Here is a 19,426-nt window from a genome sequence, read left to right as displayed (position 1 = left end):
TATAGAATACAATGTCCACAACTGGCTGAGATTACTCATGAGATTTCTATGCATAGAAGCATGAATAGTCCCTTCAAGCTCTTTGTACACTAATGAATGGCAAGGAATAAACTTGTTCTATAAGTTCAGCTTGATTTTCCTTTATCCTTTAGTTAAAATCCATACTAACTTCAACAATATTTTTTACTATCTAATTCAGGCTATCATATAATCCACAGCCGTAATAACAATATATACTATCATTTATGTTGGCTTAGCTAAGCTATGTTTCTAAATTCCTGTCAAATTAGTACTGGAATTATTTATTTTATTTTATTTTACTTGTTGTTGTTATCTATTAATTTATGTTGTCAGTTTAGTTCTGGGTGGCAACTCTCCCATCCTACCAGCCTGCTTACGTATAGTTTCTTCCCTCTTCTCCCCATTACTTCTCCTCTGATAAGCTGGGAATCCTTACCTGCAGCTCCTAGTATCAACATACCCAGGCATATCAAGTCAATGAAGAACTAGGCACATTCTTTCCTACTAAGGCCAGACTGGGACCACAGTTAGAGAAATAAGATCCACAGGAAGACAATATAGTCAAGGACAGCCCATACTCCATTTGTTCAGGAATACACATGAAGACAAAGCTAAACATCTGTTACATACGTGCAGGGGACATAGCTCTAGTTCATGTAAGCTTTTGGTTGGTGGTTCAATCTTTGAAAGCCCCACCTTTCCAAGTTAGTTGACTCTCTTGGTATTCTTGTGGAGAATCTCTCATCTCCAGGCTCTCAACTGTTCCTCCAACTCTTCCACATGACTCACAAGGCTCTGTTTAATGCTTGAATGTGGTTCTCTTCATTGGTTTTGATCAGGTGCTGAGTGCTGCCTTTCAGAGGCAGGCCCCTGTGTGAGCATAACAGAGTACCATTGATAGTGTCAGAGATTAGTTCTTGCTCATGACATGGGTCTCAAAGTGGGGCAGTAAATGGTTGGCCATTCCCTCAAATCTGGTCTCTTTGTCCCTGAGCTTCTCATATGCGTTTGGAGCATAGATATTCAGGACTGAATATATAAAGCATTACCATTTTAGTTATGTGTTTTTTCTTTCTTTATCTATCTATATATTTTTGATTTCGTCAATCTTCTAACCCTTTTTAACATGTTTTTATCTTGCAATTAACTATGTTTATTTCTAAGGTTTATTTCTACTATTTTCTTGAGTTACCAATGAAGGGCAACAAAAATCTAGTAACAAGCAGCAGCTCTCTGCTCCCAGACCCGGTGAGAGAGAGACCCAACCGCCTGGTCAGGTGGGCACTCCTGAGGCTGCAGAGCGGAAGAGACCACCAACTCTGCTCACCCCTGCCCTCATCCCTGGCCCAAGAGGAAACTGTATAAGGCCTCTGGGCTCCCGTGGGGGAGGGCCCAGGAGCGGCAGGACACCTGCCTGAGACACCGCCAGAACCTGAAAGAAACAGACCAGATAAACAGTTCTCTGCACCCAAATCCCGTGGGAGGGAGAGCTAAACCTTCAGAGAGGCAGACAAGCCTGGGAAACCAGAAGAGACTGCTCCCTGCACACACATCTCGGACGCCAGAGGAAAAAGCCAAAGACCATCTGGAACCCTGGTGCACTGAAGCTCCCGGAAGGGGTGGCACAGGTCTTCCTGGTTGCTCCCGCTGCAGAGAGCCCGTGGGCAGCACCCCACGAGCGAACTTGAGCCTCAGGACCACAGGTAAGACCAAGTTTTCTGCTGCAAGAAAGCTGCCTGGTGAACTCAAGACACAGGCCCACAGGAACAGCTGAAGACCTGTAGAGAGGAAAAACTACACGCCCGAAAGCAGAACACTCTGTCCCCATAACTGACTGAAAGAGAGGAAAACAGGTCTACAGCACTCCTGACAGTTAAGAAGCTGTGGTGTGCTTCTGAAATGTCTCCATCCATGACTTCTGTGGGCAGTCCCTGTCATGATATGCTGTCCCCAACAAAATTCTATCTTTTTTCTTCATTAATTACTTTCATTCTTCACTATGCCCTTAACATCCTGTTCATACACCCCTCCTTCTATTCCTACCCTCACAATCCCTCCTCGCATTAATCCTCTTTTTCTCCTCAGATAATGGGAAGCTCCCTTTGGGTACCAGCCTGACCTGGAACATCAAGTTGCAGCAGAACTAAGTGCATCTTCTCTTTCTGAGGCCCAACCAGTCAGTTGATGTAGGGGAGTGGTATCTAATTACAGACAAAAGAGACAGAGACCCTTCATAACAATTGTTAACAAATCCATAGGGGGACAGGCACTACATGATCTTTGGTTGGCATTTCAGTCTCTGTGGGCCTTCATAGGTCCAAGATAGTTAACTATGTAGATCTTCTTGTGGTTTTCCTGACCTCTCTCTCTGGCTTGCTATCTCTGGCTTACTCAATCCTATTCCCTACTCTTCCTCAAGACTCCACAAGATCCAACTGATGTTTGGTTGTAGGTCTCTGGATCTGTTTCCATTGCTGTTGGATCAATACTTTTAGGAGACAGATATGTTAGGCATGACAGTTATGTATCAGGGGTCAGCTCATTCCCATAGGATAGGTGTCAGTTTGGGCCAATCATTGGTTGTCCATTCAGACAGCCTCTGCTCCATGTTTATCCCTGTATCTCATAGGCTGGATGGATTTTGTATCAAAGCTCTTCTGAAAGAGTTGATGTTCCTTCTCTCCACTGGAAGTCCTGCTGGCTACAGAAATGGCCATTTTAGTCTCCATATACCCAAATGCTAGGATTCTCAACTATGTTAATCTCCCAGCCCTTATGAATTTTCCAGCTCATCCCAGATATATACTATCAGAAGGGCTAAGATCAAAAACTTAAGGGATAGTTCATGCTGAGAAAATTGAGCGAAGTTAATGTTCCTTCATTGTTAATGGGAGTGCACACTTGTACAACCATTTGAGAAATCTACTTACTGATTTCTTTAAAAAATGGAATAGATTCACCTCAAGGCCCAGCTACACTACTCTGAGGCATATTTCCAAAGATGGTCAAACATACAATTCACTTGGTTAACTATGTTCATAGCAGCTTTGTTTATTTATTCATTTGTTTGTTTGTTTGTTTTATGTAAGTACACTGTATATTGTCATTGTCTTAAGATACACCAGGAGAGAGCATCAGATCTCATTACAGATGGTTGAGAACCATCATGTGGTTGCTGGGATTGAACTCAGGACCTCTGGAAGGGCAGTCAGTGGTCTTAACTATTGAGCCATCTCTCCAGCCCAGCAGCTTTATTTGTAATAGGCAGACAGTGGAATCAACCTAAATGTCCCTCTACCACCACCATCAACAACAAAAAGGTATAAAATCATGTGCTACTTTTACACAATGGAGGGTTTCTTACTCAGCTATTAAAATGAATGACATCATGAAAAATCTAGGCAAGTGAATGGAAGAAGAAAAGAAATCATCCTGAATATGGTAACCCAGATCCAGAAAGACAATGATGGTATGTGCTCATAAGTTTATATTAACCATATTAGTCATAAGAATGCTACAATCCACAGACAAAAATTATCTATGTAACTGGGAAAGCTGAAAGGAGATTCATGAATATCATTTTGTTGAAGAAATAGAAGAGGTGGTGGAGTATAAATGTAAAAGTTACTTTTACTTTTTTTTTTCTCAGAGTAATTGATGAGTTTAGATTCCTATCCAAGCTGTACAAACATATGGCTTGGTCTGAGCCCAGAACATTTCCTTCTGTGTTCTAATTATCCTTGGTCCTAGGCACAGAGGCTTCTGTCCTTTATACAATCCAATATTCTATCAGCCCGGATCTTGAAGGTTTCAACTCCAAGCCTGCATTTATTTACCTATGCCTAGAATGTTTCAGCCTCTGTGACATCCAGTTGAATATACTCCCTCTTTTTAGTTTCTTTTGAACTCCTGCTGTCTGACTTAATTCATGTTTAGGCTCAAATGCCTCTCAAAGATGACTGTTGCAAACTGGCTTCCCTTGGCCAGACTGAATTGCACTGCTTGGAAAAACTGGCTTTGTACTCAGGAACAAACCTGCTCTGAACTTGCCTACTCTGCTCCTAAGTGAACAGAGCTCAACTGCACTCAACTGAACTGCATGCTGCCAACTAATTCCTGTCTATGAATTCAAACTGACTCTCCCTCACTATTCTTTAAGTGTCTCCTTTTTCTGGTCTATTCACATGTAAGTCGAAAATATCCTATATCTAACTCCTTCTGTCAAATCTTTTGCTGATTTTTTTCTGCCACTCCATTAGATGCCATTGGGACTAAGGTTGTGTACTAAAGACTTGTCTGTAGACCTGCCAGAGGGATCAAGTATGTGTAGTAAGGGTGTGTCTGTATTGCAGCCTCAGAGATTAAAGATGTTTGTCCTGCCTACCAGATGTAAAAGGATAAAAGTAAAAAAAAAATGAGGCCATAGCCATGCAATAATTGGTCTAGCTTGATACTCTTGCCATGAGTGGGAATCTACTTCAGACACTGTTTATGATATTCTGACCTATTTGTAGACAGGAGTCTAGTGTAATAACCATCAGAGAGGCTCTAAAGATCAACTCATGGGAGCATATGCAGAGATCCACAGGCAAACATTAGCCACAGCTTGGGAAAAAAGGATTGTAGAAGCCAGAGGGGTTCAAAGGCACAACCAAGAAAAAACATACAGGGTCAAGTAAGTTCATCACTTAGGGACTCACAGAGACTGAACTAACTGTGAGCATGCATAGGACACTCCTACTGCTTCTGCATATATGTATTAGTTGTATAGCTTGGTATTCATGTAGGACTTTTATCAGTGGTAGCTGACTCTGTCCCTGTTGCCTGACATAGGACCTTTAACCCCCACTGGACTCCCTCATGTAGCCTCAGTAGGAAAAGTTCTGTCTAGTCTTATTGAAACTTGGAATGTGTATTAGTCTGGGTTCTCTAGAGTCACAGAACTTATGGATAGTGTCTATATTGTACGGGTATTTGTTATGATGACTTACAGTCTATAATCTCACTGTCCAACAATGGTCAGCTGTGAATTGGGAATTCAAGTATTTAGTAATTGCTCAGTCCCAGAAGGCTAGTAGATTCTAACAATCAGTGGCAAGTAAATGCAAGCAGATGAAGAAGAATGAATTTCCCTTCTTCCACTTATACAGGTCTCCAGCAGTAGATGTAGCCTAGATTAAAGGTGTGTTCTACCATGCCAGAATGTGGGATTTGTTTTCCCCAAGGTTGACACTGAACTCAGAGATCTACTTGCCTTAGTATCCTGAGATTCTTAGCCACTGTGCCTCAAGGTCTCCATGCCAAGATCCAGGTCAGAAAATTGTATCTCCCAGCCTCAAGATCTGGATCACAGGTAAGCCTCCCAATTCTGGATTAAAATTCATTCCAGATATAGTCAAGTTGACAACCAGAAATACCCATTAGAGTATGCCAAGGCTGAGCGATATTCATGGAATACCTCCGATATTCGGAACAGAAAGGGAGGAGGAGTAGCTAAGAATGATGATGGAAAAAGACTAGGAGAAAAGACGGACAAAGAAACTGAGCAGAATGCAAATTCATTGATTGATTGACTGATTAAAATTTAAAACATGTATGTGCAAAGAATTAAGAAAATTAATACTAAGAAAATTGGCAAATAGTTTTATAAGGACTACTAACAACTTTTCTGTTTAGATATAAAATACATTAAATTATTGACCGATTTTAAATAAATTTTAAATAAAACAGTGTGTTTCTTTTAATAAAAACAACAACCCATCTGCATTGCATAGCCTTGGATGTATGAAAGAAGATAAGATCATCAACATGTATTATGTCTGTGTTAGTACCAGTGTTCTTCTTAATCTCAGTTTAATTTACTGATAGATTGGTCCAGATATTTGGCTACACAGGGAAAACTGTCAAACACAATCATACATGAACATACGCCCCTATCCCCACAAACAAACACACACACACACACACACACACACACACACACACGTATATTGTTGCAAATTTCTGATACTTCTTTCAATGTGTTATTATTCTTAATTATAACAAACTGAAAATAAAAGTCAGAATGTGCTAAAGGAGTATTTATTTCAGTTTCATTTTATTTTTCTCATTTAATTTATATAATCTTTTGCTTAACTTCTTGAGTGGAAGAACAAAAATTTTCTTGAATTAGAATGTAGCATAGGGAAGGAATGTATTCCCAGGGTAGAGATCATTTCCTACATAATCAGCATTTGTGTTTGACAGTACATTAAATGCTTGAAAGTGGTTTGCTTGTTACAGATAAAATTACTTAAGCTTTAAAAACAAACTTACTTAACACACTCTTTTACAAATTAATAGAGGTAAGAATAAGACTTAACTTGACATAAGCTCAAACTAAATTTGAATTATATATTTAGAACTTTTCTTTTTAAATATCCATTGAAAGTGAATTGAACAATTGAAAAGTCTTATATCTAGTGTTTTTCATTTCAAATATTGTTTTTTTCCTTTGTCACACTTTATGACATAGATGAAAGAACAAAATTAAAACTATATTTTATATAAAGAGTCAATATATAAAAGAAAATATCCATATGGGCATTTTCAATTGTGTTAACTTGTATCAGCAAGTTTGGATATTTCATTCATTAAAAGGTATTATTTTTCTTTTATCAAGACTTCATTTCAGTGATTCACATATTTATCTGCTTTATAGGAATAAGTTGGAGATCATAGACATTACAATATATGAATGAGCATCATTAAAATATATCTGCAATATACTGCAGTCAGAGGTATAACTAGTGGTTAAGAATTAAATCTGGTAAGTTAATATGAAAATATAACACAATTATTAGCATATGTTTGTCTTATTATTTTTGGCCAAAAAAAAAACTTCTCTGAGTTCATGTAATCAAACCAGATTTCCAGCCTTTCTCTTCTGTTTTTATAAATTTAATGGGAAAAGAATAAGCCCTGTGCACATTTTAATGTTAAATGCATTACTTAAAATGAGAGTAACTATAGGAAAGGAACCATTCAGTTAAAGGAAAGGACAGATAAATAAGTAAAAAGTAATAGAATAAAAATAAATGCCTGTATTTTTTTAAAAAATGCTAGTGGCTAGTTTGAGAAGTAATTTTGTTTTCTAAACATTTTAATTAGACAGAAACATTAGCCATAGTGGCAGACATCCTAGATACACGTAAGTAGAAGCATTCCATCTAAAGAACAGATTAATTATTAAAATATTGATAAGCAGTGAGTGCCTATGTGGTTTAAAAGTAGACCAGGGCCTTCTCTCAAACCCCACAAACTACACAACATTTCTTGTCTTAGAAAATATATAGGACTATTTTTTATGCTTTTTAAAAAAAATGATCATTACTTTTTAAAAAAATGATGCATATACAAGGCATATCATTTTTCTCAAGAGCAATGGAAATGGTGAAAGGTTGTTATGATTACATTATACATAAAAACATAAATCCAAGGACAAGACAATTCTTTTTACTTTTCTTTGAATTGTCCCTACAGATGAAATTGCCAGAAATCAGGGCAGAGGACAATGCTACCACTGTGACACAGTTTCTCCTGCTGGGATTTTCAGACCTTCCCAACCTGCAAGGGTTTCTGTTTGGGATGTTTTCCATTATTTACATAATCATCTTGATTGGAAATAGTTTCATAATTGTCATAACTAGAATTGATCCTGCACTACAAAAGCCCATGTATTTTTTCCTGGCAAATTTTTCTTCTCTGGAAATCTGTTATGTATCAGTCACACTTCCTAGGATTCTGTTTAACATTGCTGCTCAAGACAGACATATTTCTGTCCTTAGGTGTGCCACACAAATGTGTTTCTTCCTTATACTGGGAGCCACTGAGTGTTTCCTGCTGGCTGTGATGTCCTATGACCGCTATGTGGCCATCTGCAACCCTCTGCACTATCCTCTGGTCATGAAACCAACAAAGTGCACTCAGCTGGCAGCAGGCTCCTGGCTGGGAGGTATCCCTGTCCAGATAGGACAAACCTGTCAGATATTCTCTCTACATTTTTGCAATTCTAACAAAATCAACCACTTCTTCTGTGACATACCTCCCATTCTCAAGCTGGCCTGTGGAGACACTTCTATTAATGAGCTGTCTGTCTATTTAGTGGCTATACTCTTTGCTGCAGTCCCTTTTATGTTGATACTTGCTTCTTACAGCAAAATCATTGCCACCATTCTGAAGTTGCCAACAGCCACCGGACGGGCAAAAGCATTCTCAACATGTTCTTCCCATTTGCTTGTTGTGTTTTTGTTTTTTGGATCAGCTACTATTACCTACTTGAGGCCTAAGTCCAACCATTCTCCAGGAACTGACAAATTGTTCTCTCTATTTTACACTATTGTGACTCCCATGTTAAATCCACTGATATACAGCCTTAGAAACAAGGAGGTGATCGCTGCACTGAGAAAGCTGCTACCTATAAAGTAGTGCTTGGAGCTCTGGAACAAAAGACAGAATGACTGCTTCTTACACAGGTACTGAAGAAATAGGTCATATTTTATTCATTTCACTGAAGTATAATCAGTTTATCCTTCTAAAATGCTTCTGCTACTTTGAATAATAGCCTGACACATATTCTCTTTTGAATCATATACATACTAATCTGTCTGTAGTCAATGAAATGTAATGAAAGAACAGTATATCTTGATATGGATAAAATACATTTTGACCACAGTTTCTATAGGAAAATATATTTTGAGACTTGTGACATAAATTCACAGGTAGATATCTTAACAAGTTAACCAGTTATTCTTTCATTTAGCATTATACAAACTTAACAGAAGTACTTTAATATCAGTGTGTATTGAGTCAATTGCTGAATGAATTAATGAGATAGTTATAGTAATATATTGTGTCTCAGAGTTATGGCAACTCCTGTATATGTCACAACATAAATATGAAAGAAATATTTCTACCTATTATTAATCCGTACATCATTCTGCCATAATATTGACTGTAATAAATCTGCTTAGGTGTTCCCAACTGCTTTTTTTCAGCACACAATTTCCTTGATCATATATTTACTGCATTTAACTTCTATCAGTTGCTTCCAATATCCAGGCATTTCAAGAGATATTTTTTGATAAAGTTCATACTCTTGAATCTGATACACAAGTATATAAAATAATAAAACAAAGTGATAATGAGCAGTTGATAAGATGGTTCAACGGATTAGAAAGCTTTCAATTCAATCATATAACCTCGGTTTTAAAACTGACCACCTATGTTAAAATATCATATATGTTACTGTAGCCTCAATACTCCAGGATCAATATAGACCCATTGATGGATCTCCTCTGTGGCCAGTTTAGTTTCAGAAAAAAGAATAATGTTATAACACACACACACACACACACACACACACACACACACACACACACACGGAGTGTGAAGATGTACATGGAAGAAAATCTGATATGCTGCTTCGGCCATAGGAGCACAGGTGTGAACTTCCATATGCACGCGTTGTTCACCTCTCATATGAATGTGTACATATGTGTACACATGCACACACACAAACATACAGATTTACAAACACACAAAAAACATAATGTTTTAGTTTAGATTATTGGGAGAGTACATTTCTACATATCATGAGGCACCTGTGAACACAGGTTGGAGCTCTTGAACTCACATATTAATATAAACACAGTAGAATTTGAGAACTAAATACCAAATTTTTATCTGAAATATACTGTCATATCAAACATCATTAAACAGTTTATGATGACTTAAAACAGAGCAAATGAAATGCATTGAAGTTATTCAGCCTGCCTCTATGGAACATTTTATAACCCATTAGAGTTTCTTAATGGTCTGAAGTCATTTGTATGGATATGTGAATAAAATTGTAGTTGTTAAATAAGTTAATTTTACTGGTGCATAAATGATAGTTCATGAATCATAATTAATTTTCATAATAATTAAACTAGGAATATTGAAGGGAATGCCAATAAGAATAGGCAATTACAAATAAGGACGGAAACTGAGACATAAGGAATTAAGTTACAGTTTTTGATTGGGCAATATGGTTAAAGGATGACTGGTAATTGTACTGAACTGACATTTTTTTTCTTTTCCTTTTCCTTTTCTTTTTTTAAATTTTTTTTATTATTTTTGAAAAGAGTTAAGTCACTTTTTGCTCTAAAAATGCAGAATTCTTTTTTTTTTTTTTTGGTTTTTTTTTTTTTTTCGGAGCTGGGGACCGAACCCAGGGCCTTGCGCTTCCTAGGTAAGCGCTCTACCACTGAGCTAAATCCCCAGCCCCAAAATGCAGAATTCTTAAAATGCCAACTAACCAGAGCTTCCAGGGTCTAAACTACTACCGAAAGACTATACATGGACTGACTCAGGTCTCCAACTGCATATGTTGCAGAGAATAACCTTGTTTGGACAACAGTGAAAGGGGAAGCCCTTGGTCCTGCCAAGGTTGGAACCCCAGTGTAGGGAAATATGGGGCGGGGCAATAAGGGGGATGTATAGCGGGAATACCCGTATGGGGGACGGGGAGGGGAGCAAATTGGGACTTATGGACAAGAAACCAGGAAGGGGAATAACATGTGAAATGTAAGTAAAGAAATATATCTAATAAAAAACATTGAAAAATGCATAATTCTTATAATACCACTGAGGATATAAATTGATCATGCGTGTAGCTTCCAGAGAGAAGTGCTGCTCTGCTCACATCTCTTGTTTGATTCAAGGACACATGTACTTTCAACATGATTATCAGTGGGATAGAGAAACATTGTGCGCTGTTGTCCAACAACTTTAACTTTAAAACTACAAAACTACGAAAGTCCACCCTAAATAAATGTAGTCCTCAAAACCTCATTATTAAATAAAACAATAATCTAATAAGATTGTGTGAAACTCATGAGTATATATTTCTATGACATTAATATGGTTTATAGATATATGCATGAAAAATTTCAACACTTTAGTATTAAAGAAAAACATATGATAATACGTTGTGGTGTCATTATTTCCCTCTTTTAATGACTACATCAAAAATATGAAAGGCAGAGCAAGGGAAGGTTTTGTTTTGCAGAAACAGTCTATCATTTGAAACATATACTGCTCTTCTGGACACCTAAATTGAAAACCTGCCACCCATGCAGGTTGCCCACCATTACCTGTAATTAGAAACAAGCAGTGCTTGCTGTTTCTGGCCTCTTTTTGCAATAACACTCTAGTGCACATAATCACACACAAACACACCAGCAAACACACATAATAATTTAAGAAGAGACTGGAGTTACTGACAAAACAACTAAGCAGATAAAGATATTTGTTGTGTAAGCTTTGTGATTTGAGTTCCTAGAACACATAAAAATGTAGAAGTAGAGATTCAAGTCCATAAAATTTTTCTCTGACTGCCATGTGAATGACACAAATATCATTCAAATATTAACAATGATGTAAATTTAAAAATGAGTGAAGATTAAATGTAATGGATGGGATTAGGGGATAAATGAATTTTTGATAATTTATGAAATATAAATTACAGTAGCTATTATATAAAAATGTGTGAGTTCCTCAAATTATGAAAAGAAGAATATCATGTTTTATCAACTGTACCATTAATTATGTACCCTACTGGTAACAAGCCAATATTCTTATGTGATGCTTGAGCAGTGTTGTTCATGTTGATATAAATCATAACAGATAGGTATTTCATGAATCTAAGTGTCCTTTAGCACCTAAGTGGATAGAGAAAAACTTAGTTTAGGTGTAGTTTTTTTAAAAAAAAAAGTCTTGTCATATGTAGCAAAGGTAAAAATGTGGAGGACATTGAATTAGGAGATACAATCTAGTTACAGATTGTGAAAACAACATGATCACCCTGAGTAGCAACATCCACAAAACAGAAAATGATAGTGGAATGACAGGTTCTGGGGTTGGGAGTGGCAATGCACTTCAAAGATTGGCAACAAACACTGAAGCAGAGGGATTTAGAACTCAACAGGGCAAGTTACAGAAACAAAATAGATTTCCTTAAGTGTTAGAGTTCAAGTTGGATAAATATAAGTTTCTATAAATAGAAAAACTCATATGTATTTAGAAGGGGTTTTTCTTCCTTTTGATGTACATTGTACCATTTAGTTGATGCCAAGTTTATAAGCCATAAGCCCAGATAAGGAAAATACAAATCTCACAATGTCAAATGAGAGGACTCACAAGAGAAACCAATCTGTGTAACTTTGACTTTTCTTCCCTATCAATAGTGCCTTCATGCTTTATTATCTAGAGTCTTTTTAACCTGTATTATTTCAGAGTGCTTTCTGGCTTATTAAGTAAGTATTATCTATAAAACTTCAAAAATTTAATGTGCTTGATGTTACACAATTTTATAATGCAATCAGCAAAGGTCATAGTATATAAACAATTTGAAAATCAAGTATTTTTGCTTATCATTATAAGAATATTCTGAAAGCCAGTCACCAGGAGCACTGACAAACCTGAGAGCAGAGGTAAGGCCAACTCTTCTGATCTAAGCAACCTGCATGCAGGCCTCAGGACAGACAAACCTAGGAGCTGTCATGGACAGGATTCTATGTTCTGTCTGTGAGATTTCTTACTGATTTGGTGTCCTTCATCAACTGATTTTTTTTTGTAAACCAAAATTCTTTACTTTAATCCAGATACTTTTTTACTGGATGACAAAATGACAAGTGCCTTGTATGACAAATGATGTAAAATAATTTGCATCAAAGTGACTTCTTACACTGTTACTCAGAGATGAGTGAGTAAATTTTCCACTTCCAAATTACTTTTTTTTTCTGGCTCTGGGAGTCGAACTCAAGGTTTGCACATAGTAGGCAATTGCTCTACCTGGAAGCCTTAGCCTAATACCCTAATTCTTTAATTAATTATTCAGTTTATATTTCAGTCACTGCCCCACCTCTCTCATTCTGGACCTCACACTGTCCTTCCCTCCCCTCACTTGTCTTCTCCTCTTAGAAGGTGGAGTCATGCCCTGTGTATTCAATAACCCTGGCGTTTAAAATCTACTGCAAGTCTAGGTACATACTCTCCCACTGAAGCAAGACAAGGCAGCCTGGTTAGGGAACTGGGATACAGTGACAGGAATAGCTTTAGTGAAAGCCCGTGCTCCAATTGTTAGGGAATCACAAAAGGACACCACTGCACATCTGCTACATATATGTGTGATAATAGATAGAGCTCCTGTAAGCTCATTGCTTGGTGGTTGAGTTTCTGAAAGCCTTTAAGTATCCAAGTTAGCTGACTGTTGGTCTTCCTGTTGAGTTCTTATGCTTTTAGGGAACTCAATCCTTCTTTCAAATCTTCCTGATTTCCCTGATATCTGTCCAATATTTAGCTGCAAGCTTCCTCATTTGTTTCATTCAGCTGCTGGGTGAAGCCTCTCAGAGAAGAGTTATGCAAGTCTCCTATCTCGAAGTAACACAGAGTATCATTACCAGTGACAGGGATTGGTGTTTGCCCTTGGGAAGGGTTTCAAGTTGAGGCAGTTACTGGATGGCCATTACCTCAGGCTCTCATCCATTTTTGCAAGGGCACTTCTTTTTTTTTTTATTAACTTGAGTATTTCTTATATACATTTCAAGTGTTATTCCCTTTCCCGGTTTCCGGGCAAACATCCCCCTCCCCCCTCCCCTTCCTTATGGGTGTTCCCCTCCCAACCCTCCCCCCATTGCCGCCCTCCCCCCATAGTCTAGTTAAGGGCACTTCTTATAAACAGGACAAATTTTGTTTTGAGAGTTTTGCAGTGTTCTTTTCCCTTTACTGGAGGAACTGTAAGAGGTGGCCACTTCAGTATCCATATGCCCACTAGTAGGAGTCTCAGCTAGAATCACCTTTATAGATGCCTGGGAGGTCTAAGCCAGGTCTCTGCCCCATTCTAAAGTTGCATCTTAAACCCCTCCACCCTCATGAATTGTAGATTCCTTTTCATTCTCCTGACCATCTGGCAGTCTCTTTTATCTCTCCTTAAACAATTCTGAATCCCCCTCACATTCGAATTCCTATCCCCTCTCCCACCAAGTTCCCTCACTCCATCTGCCTTCTATGACTATTATATTCCCTCTTCCCAGTGAGTTTCAACCATCTTCCCTTGGGTCTGCCTTTTAATTTAGCCTATTTGTGTCTGTGGACTGTACCATGGGTGTCCAGTACATTTTGTCTAATATCTTTTTAAAAGTGAGCACATATCACGCCTGGTGTTTTGGGTCTGGATTTTCTCATTCAGGATGGTATTTTCTAGTTCTATCCATTTGCCTGCAAAATTCCAGATGTCTGTTTTTAATAGCTGATTAATATTCCATTTTGTAAACAAACTACATTGTCTCTACCCATTATTTAGTTGAGGGGCATCTGGATTGCTTTCAGTTTCTGGATATTATGAGTAAAGTTCCTATGAACATAGTTGAGCAAGTGTTCTTATGGGATTTTGGAGCATCTTTGGCTATATGCCAAGGAGTGTTATAGTTGGGTAGAACTATACCCAATTTTCTCAGAAACTACTAAATTGATTTCTATACTGATTGCACAAGTTTTCACTGCTACCGTATTCTTTTCATCATGGAATATTCCTTGAAGTTTTAGATTTTAGCCCTTCTAATAAGTGTGTCTCAGTAAAGGTTTTACTGCTGTTAACAGACACCATGAGCAATCCAAGTCTTATAAAAGACAACATTTAATTGGGGCTGGCTTACAGCTTGAGACTTTCATTCCAGTATCATCACGACTGGAACATGGCAACATCCAGATAGGAATGGTGCAGTAGAAGCTGAAAGTTCTATATCTTCATCTGAAGGCTGCTAGTGGAAGACTGACTTCCAGGCAGCTAGGGTGAGGGTCTTAAGCCCATGCCCACAATGAAACACCTACTCCAACAAAGTCACACTTGCTAGTGGTGACACTCCCTGGACCAAGCATATACAAACCATCACAATCCGTAAGGTGGAATCTCACACCATTTTGATTAGCATTTTCCTGATAACTAAGAGCTTTGAACATTTCTTTAAGTGTTTTTAAGACATAAGAAATTCCTCTCATGATAATTTTCTGTTTAGCTCTGTATCCCAATTTTTAATGGCTTTATTTGAGTTGTTAGCGTCTAACTTTTTGAGTTCCTTATATATTTTGTATATTAGCCATCTCTCAGATGTAGTATTGATAAAGATCTTTCCTCAATTCATGGGCTGTTATTTTGACCTATTTACATTGTCCTTGAAACTTTTTAATGTCATGAAGTCCTGTTTCTCAATTGTTGATCTTTGTGCATGAGCCATTGGTGTTCTGTTCAGGGGATTTCTCCTGTATCAATTATTTCAAGACTATTTCCCACATCCTTTTCTATTAGATGAAATATATACGGTTTTACATTGAAGTCTTTGATCCAATTGGACTTAAGTTTAGTGCAAAGTAAGAAATATGGGTCTATTTGCATTCTTATAAATAGAGATTTCCAGTTAGATCAGCACTAGTTGAAAATGTTTTTTGCATGGTTTTTGTCTCCTTTGATAAAAATCAAATATCCATAGATATGTGAGTTTATTTATTTGATTTGATTCCATTATTCAACCTTTTTTTTGAATGTCTCAATCAGGCAAAATTAATTCCATGCATTTTTATCTCTATTGCTATATAGTATATCTTAAATTCAGGGATGGTGATAACTCCAGAAGTTCATTTATTATACAGGAATGTTTTAGCTATCCTGCCAGCATGCATGTCTTTCATGCTCCTTGGGGGCTGGAGCTCTGCCAGCATGCTGCTCAGAGAAGGCAGAAGAAATCTGTAATGGGAGTACCATATTTTCCCATAATGCAAAAAAAATTGCTGGGGTTTCAAGTGTCCTCTCTAAGTAGGCACTGCTGATGTACCACTGGGAGTCAGAATTGGAATCCCAGCTCATTCTGCTCCTCAGGGTGACCATGCACCAGGAAGAAAGAGGAAGGCAGGGTTAGAACCTGGTTTGACTCCAAATGATTGCCAAGAGTAATGATGAGGTGGAAGAGAGATTTAGGTATAGATCTTTACAAGAAGGTTTCCCTACAGTGTCGATCCTTGATCAAGAAAAGGTCCTTACTCATTAAAACTTTTATCTCATGGCAGATGTGAACGCCTATATCTTACTCAGGACAAAACAAAACTGAAATAGCATTTGCAGGAAGGAATGCCCAGGAAAGGAAGCTCATTGGCTGCACACTAGAGGGGAATATCTAGATAACTCATTATCATGGAGAACCCCAGGTTATTATACTATATGACTGATTGCCATAATTCTGAGTGGAGTCTTGTGATTACATGTTCCCCAGCAAGTAGATATATGGAGAGTGGCTCCTTCATAGTGTGAGCTCACTAAATCTTACCAGTTCTATCTCATGACATGGTACACTTACTCCACACTGTATTGGAAGTTTTGTTTTCCCATAAGAAGTTCATTCAAGCTCTGCAAATAATTGTGTTGTAATCTTGGTGGGAATTGGATTAAATCTGTAGAATTTTTTTTCCTATGATGGCCATCTTCACTATGTTAATCCTACCAATCAATCTGCATGGGAGATCTTTCTGATATCATCCTCATTTTTTCTTCAGGGATATAAAGTTCTTGTCATGCAGATTTTTCACTTTGTTAGAGTCAGGGCAATATATTTTATATTATTTTTGGCTATTATGAAGAATGTTGTTTCTTATTTTTTTCAGCCCATTTATCATTTGTATAGAAGGTGGCTACTGATCTTTTAGAGTAAATTTTAAATCCAGCCACTTTGCTGATGTTTATTAGTTGTAGGAGTTATTTCATAAAGTCTTGTGGATCATTTTTATATATTATATCTTCCATGAATAGCAATGCTTTGACTTCTTCTGTTCTAATTTTTCCCCTTGCTTCTTTTAGTTTTCTTATATTTTTGGTTGTGAACCTAACCTTTAATGGCTGAGCCATCTGTCCAGTCCTTCTTTTAGTTTTCTTATTGCTCTAACTACACCTTCATGTGCATAATGAAGAGATAAGTGGAAAGTGGACAGCATTGCTTTGTCCCTGTTTTTAATGGAATTGCTTTTAATTTTCTCTCCATTTAATTTAATTTTGGCTATTGGCTTGCTGATCGTTGTCTTTTCTATGTTTAGGTATATAATTTGTACTCCTTATCTTTCAAAGGTTTTAATATGAAGGGACGTTGGATTTTATCAAAGGCTTTTTCTAATGAGAAGATCATATACTAGCTTTTTTTTTTTTTTTGGTTCTTTTTTTTTCGGAGCTGGGGACTGAACCCAGGGCCTTGCGCTTCCTAGGTAAGCGCTCTACCACTGAGCTAAATCCCCAGCCCCCATATACTAGCTTTTATTTTCCTTTAAGTTTGATCATTTGGTGGATCACATTGATGAGTATTTGTATATTGAACTACTCCTGCATCCCTGGAATGAACCCTATTTGATCATGCTTAATGATGTGTTTTATGTATTCCTTGGATCTTGTTTGCAAGTATTTTATTGAGTAATTTTGCTTCAATGTTAATATGGGAGATTGTTTTGGATTTTTTCTTTCTTTGTTTTGTCCTTATGTGGCATAGGTATCAGAGTGACTGTGGCATCATAGAATGAGTTCAGCAATGCTCCTGTTTCTATTTTGTGAAATAGTTTGAGAAGGATTTTTATTTGTTCTTCTGTGAAAGTCTCATATAATTCTTTATTAAAACCATCTAGCATAGGTATTTTTTTGGTTGAGAAATTTCTACTGACTGCTTTTTATTTCCTTAGGAGTTATAAGACAGGTTAATTTTTCAAACTGATCTTTTTTTAACTTTTAAGTGGCATGTATGAAGAAAATTATGCATTTCATATTCTAGATTTTTCAGTTTTGTGGAGTGCAGGATTTAAAAATAAGACACGATGTTTCTTTAGATTTTCTTAGTCTCTGTAGTTATGTTTCTTGTACATTTTTGAGTTTGTTAATTTGGCTACTGTCTCTGTGACTTTTAGTCATTTTTGATAATGGTTCGTTCACTTTGTTGATTCTCTCAAGGAACCATTTCTGTGTTTTGGTGATTATTTGATTCTATTTGGTTCATTTTAGTTCTGAGTTTGATTATTTCCTGAAATTTACTCTTCTTGAGTATGTTTGACTCTCTTTTGCTCTAAAGGTTTCAGTAGTACTTTTAAATTATTAATATAAGAATTCTCTGATTTCTTTATGAAGGCACTTAATGTTATGACCTTTCTTCTTTTATTATGTCCCATAAGTTTAAGAATATTGTGCCTTCGTTTTCATTGAATTCTAGAAAGTCTTTGATTTCTTTCTTTATTTCTTCTTTGACCCAGTGGTCACTAAGTAGAGAGTTGTTCACTTTCCATGGGTTTGTAGGATTTTTGTTGTTTCTGTTATTGAAGTTAATATTTAGTTTGAACCTGTGGTAGTATCATAATATGAATGTGTTTATTTTAGTCTTCTTGTATCTGTTCAGGAGTACTTTCTGACCTAGTACATGGTCAGTTTGGGAAGTTTCCATGAAGCATTGAGAAGAAAATATATTCTTTTCTGTTTGGGTGAAATATTCTATGATTATTTCTTAGGTCCATTTGATTCACAACTTCTGTTACTTTTATTATTTCTCCACTTAGTGTCTGTTTGGATGGCATATCCATTGGTGACTGTGGAGTGTTAAAGTCTCCCACTAAGAATGTGTGGGGTTCAATGTGTGATTTAAGCTTTATTAATGTTTCTTTTTGAATGTGGATCCCCTTGGATTTGGGACATAGATGTTCACAATTGAATGTCATCTTAGTGGATTTCTTTTTGGATTTTCTTTTTGAATATGCACTGTCATTTTCTAACTGATTGATGGCTTTTGGTTGAAAGTTTATTTTATTCGATATTAGAATGGCTACTTCAGCTTATTTCTTGGGTCTGTTTACTTAGAAAATCTTTTTTTCTATCCCTTTACTCTGATGTAGTAACTTTCATTGTGGCTGAGTTGTGTTTCTTGTATACAGCATAATAATAGATCCTGTTTAAATATCTACTCTGTTAGCCTGGGTCTATTTTACTAGGGAATGAATCCACTGAAGAGAAGAAATATTAATTAACAATGATTTTAGTTCCTGTTATTTTGATGTTTATGGTGTTAGGCTGTGTGTGTGTGTGTGTGTGTGTGTGTGTGTGTGTGTGTGTGTGTGTCTGGAGAAAGGAGAGAGAGAGAGAGAGAGAGAGAGAGAGAGAGAGAGAGAGAGAGAGACATAGAGACAAAGACATAGATAGACAGAGAGACAGGGAATCTTTTTTTTTCTTTTTTCTTTTTTTCAGAGCTGGGGACCGAACCCAGGGCCTTGCGCTTGCTAGGGAAGCGCTCTACTACTGAGTTAAATCCCCAACCCGACA

General features: G+C 37.0%; 1 protein-coding gene across 3 annotated transcripts; it reads left to right on the top strand.

Moving 5' to 3' along the window:
• Positions 1-3,397: 3,397 nt before the first annotated feature.
• Or10ag59 (olfactory receptor family 10 subfamily AG member 59) lies at positions 3,398-8,487 on the top strand. Of its 3 annotated transcripts, none has more exons than XM_087653703.1 (2): positions 3,398-3,422; positions 7,568-8,487. In XM_087653703.1, exons 1-2 carry the CDS (start codon positions 3,398-3,400, stop codon positions 8,485-8,487), a joined length of 945 nt encoding a protein of 314 aa, XP_087509829.1.
• Positions 8,488-19,426: the final 10,939 nt, after the last annotated feature.

This window comes from Rattus norvegicus, chromosome 3 (genome assembly GCF_021556685.1).
Source record: "Rattus norvegicus strain SHRSP/BbbUtx chromosome 3, alternate assembly SHRSP_T2T, whole genome shotgun sequence".
NCBI lineage: Eukaryota > Metazoa > Chordata > Mammalia > Rodentia > Muridae > Rattus > Rattus norvegicus.
This window is presented reverse-complemented; position numbering and strand designations above follow the sequence as displayed.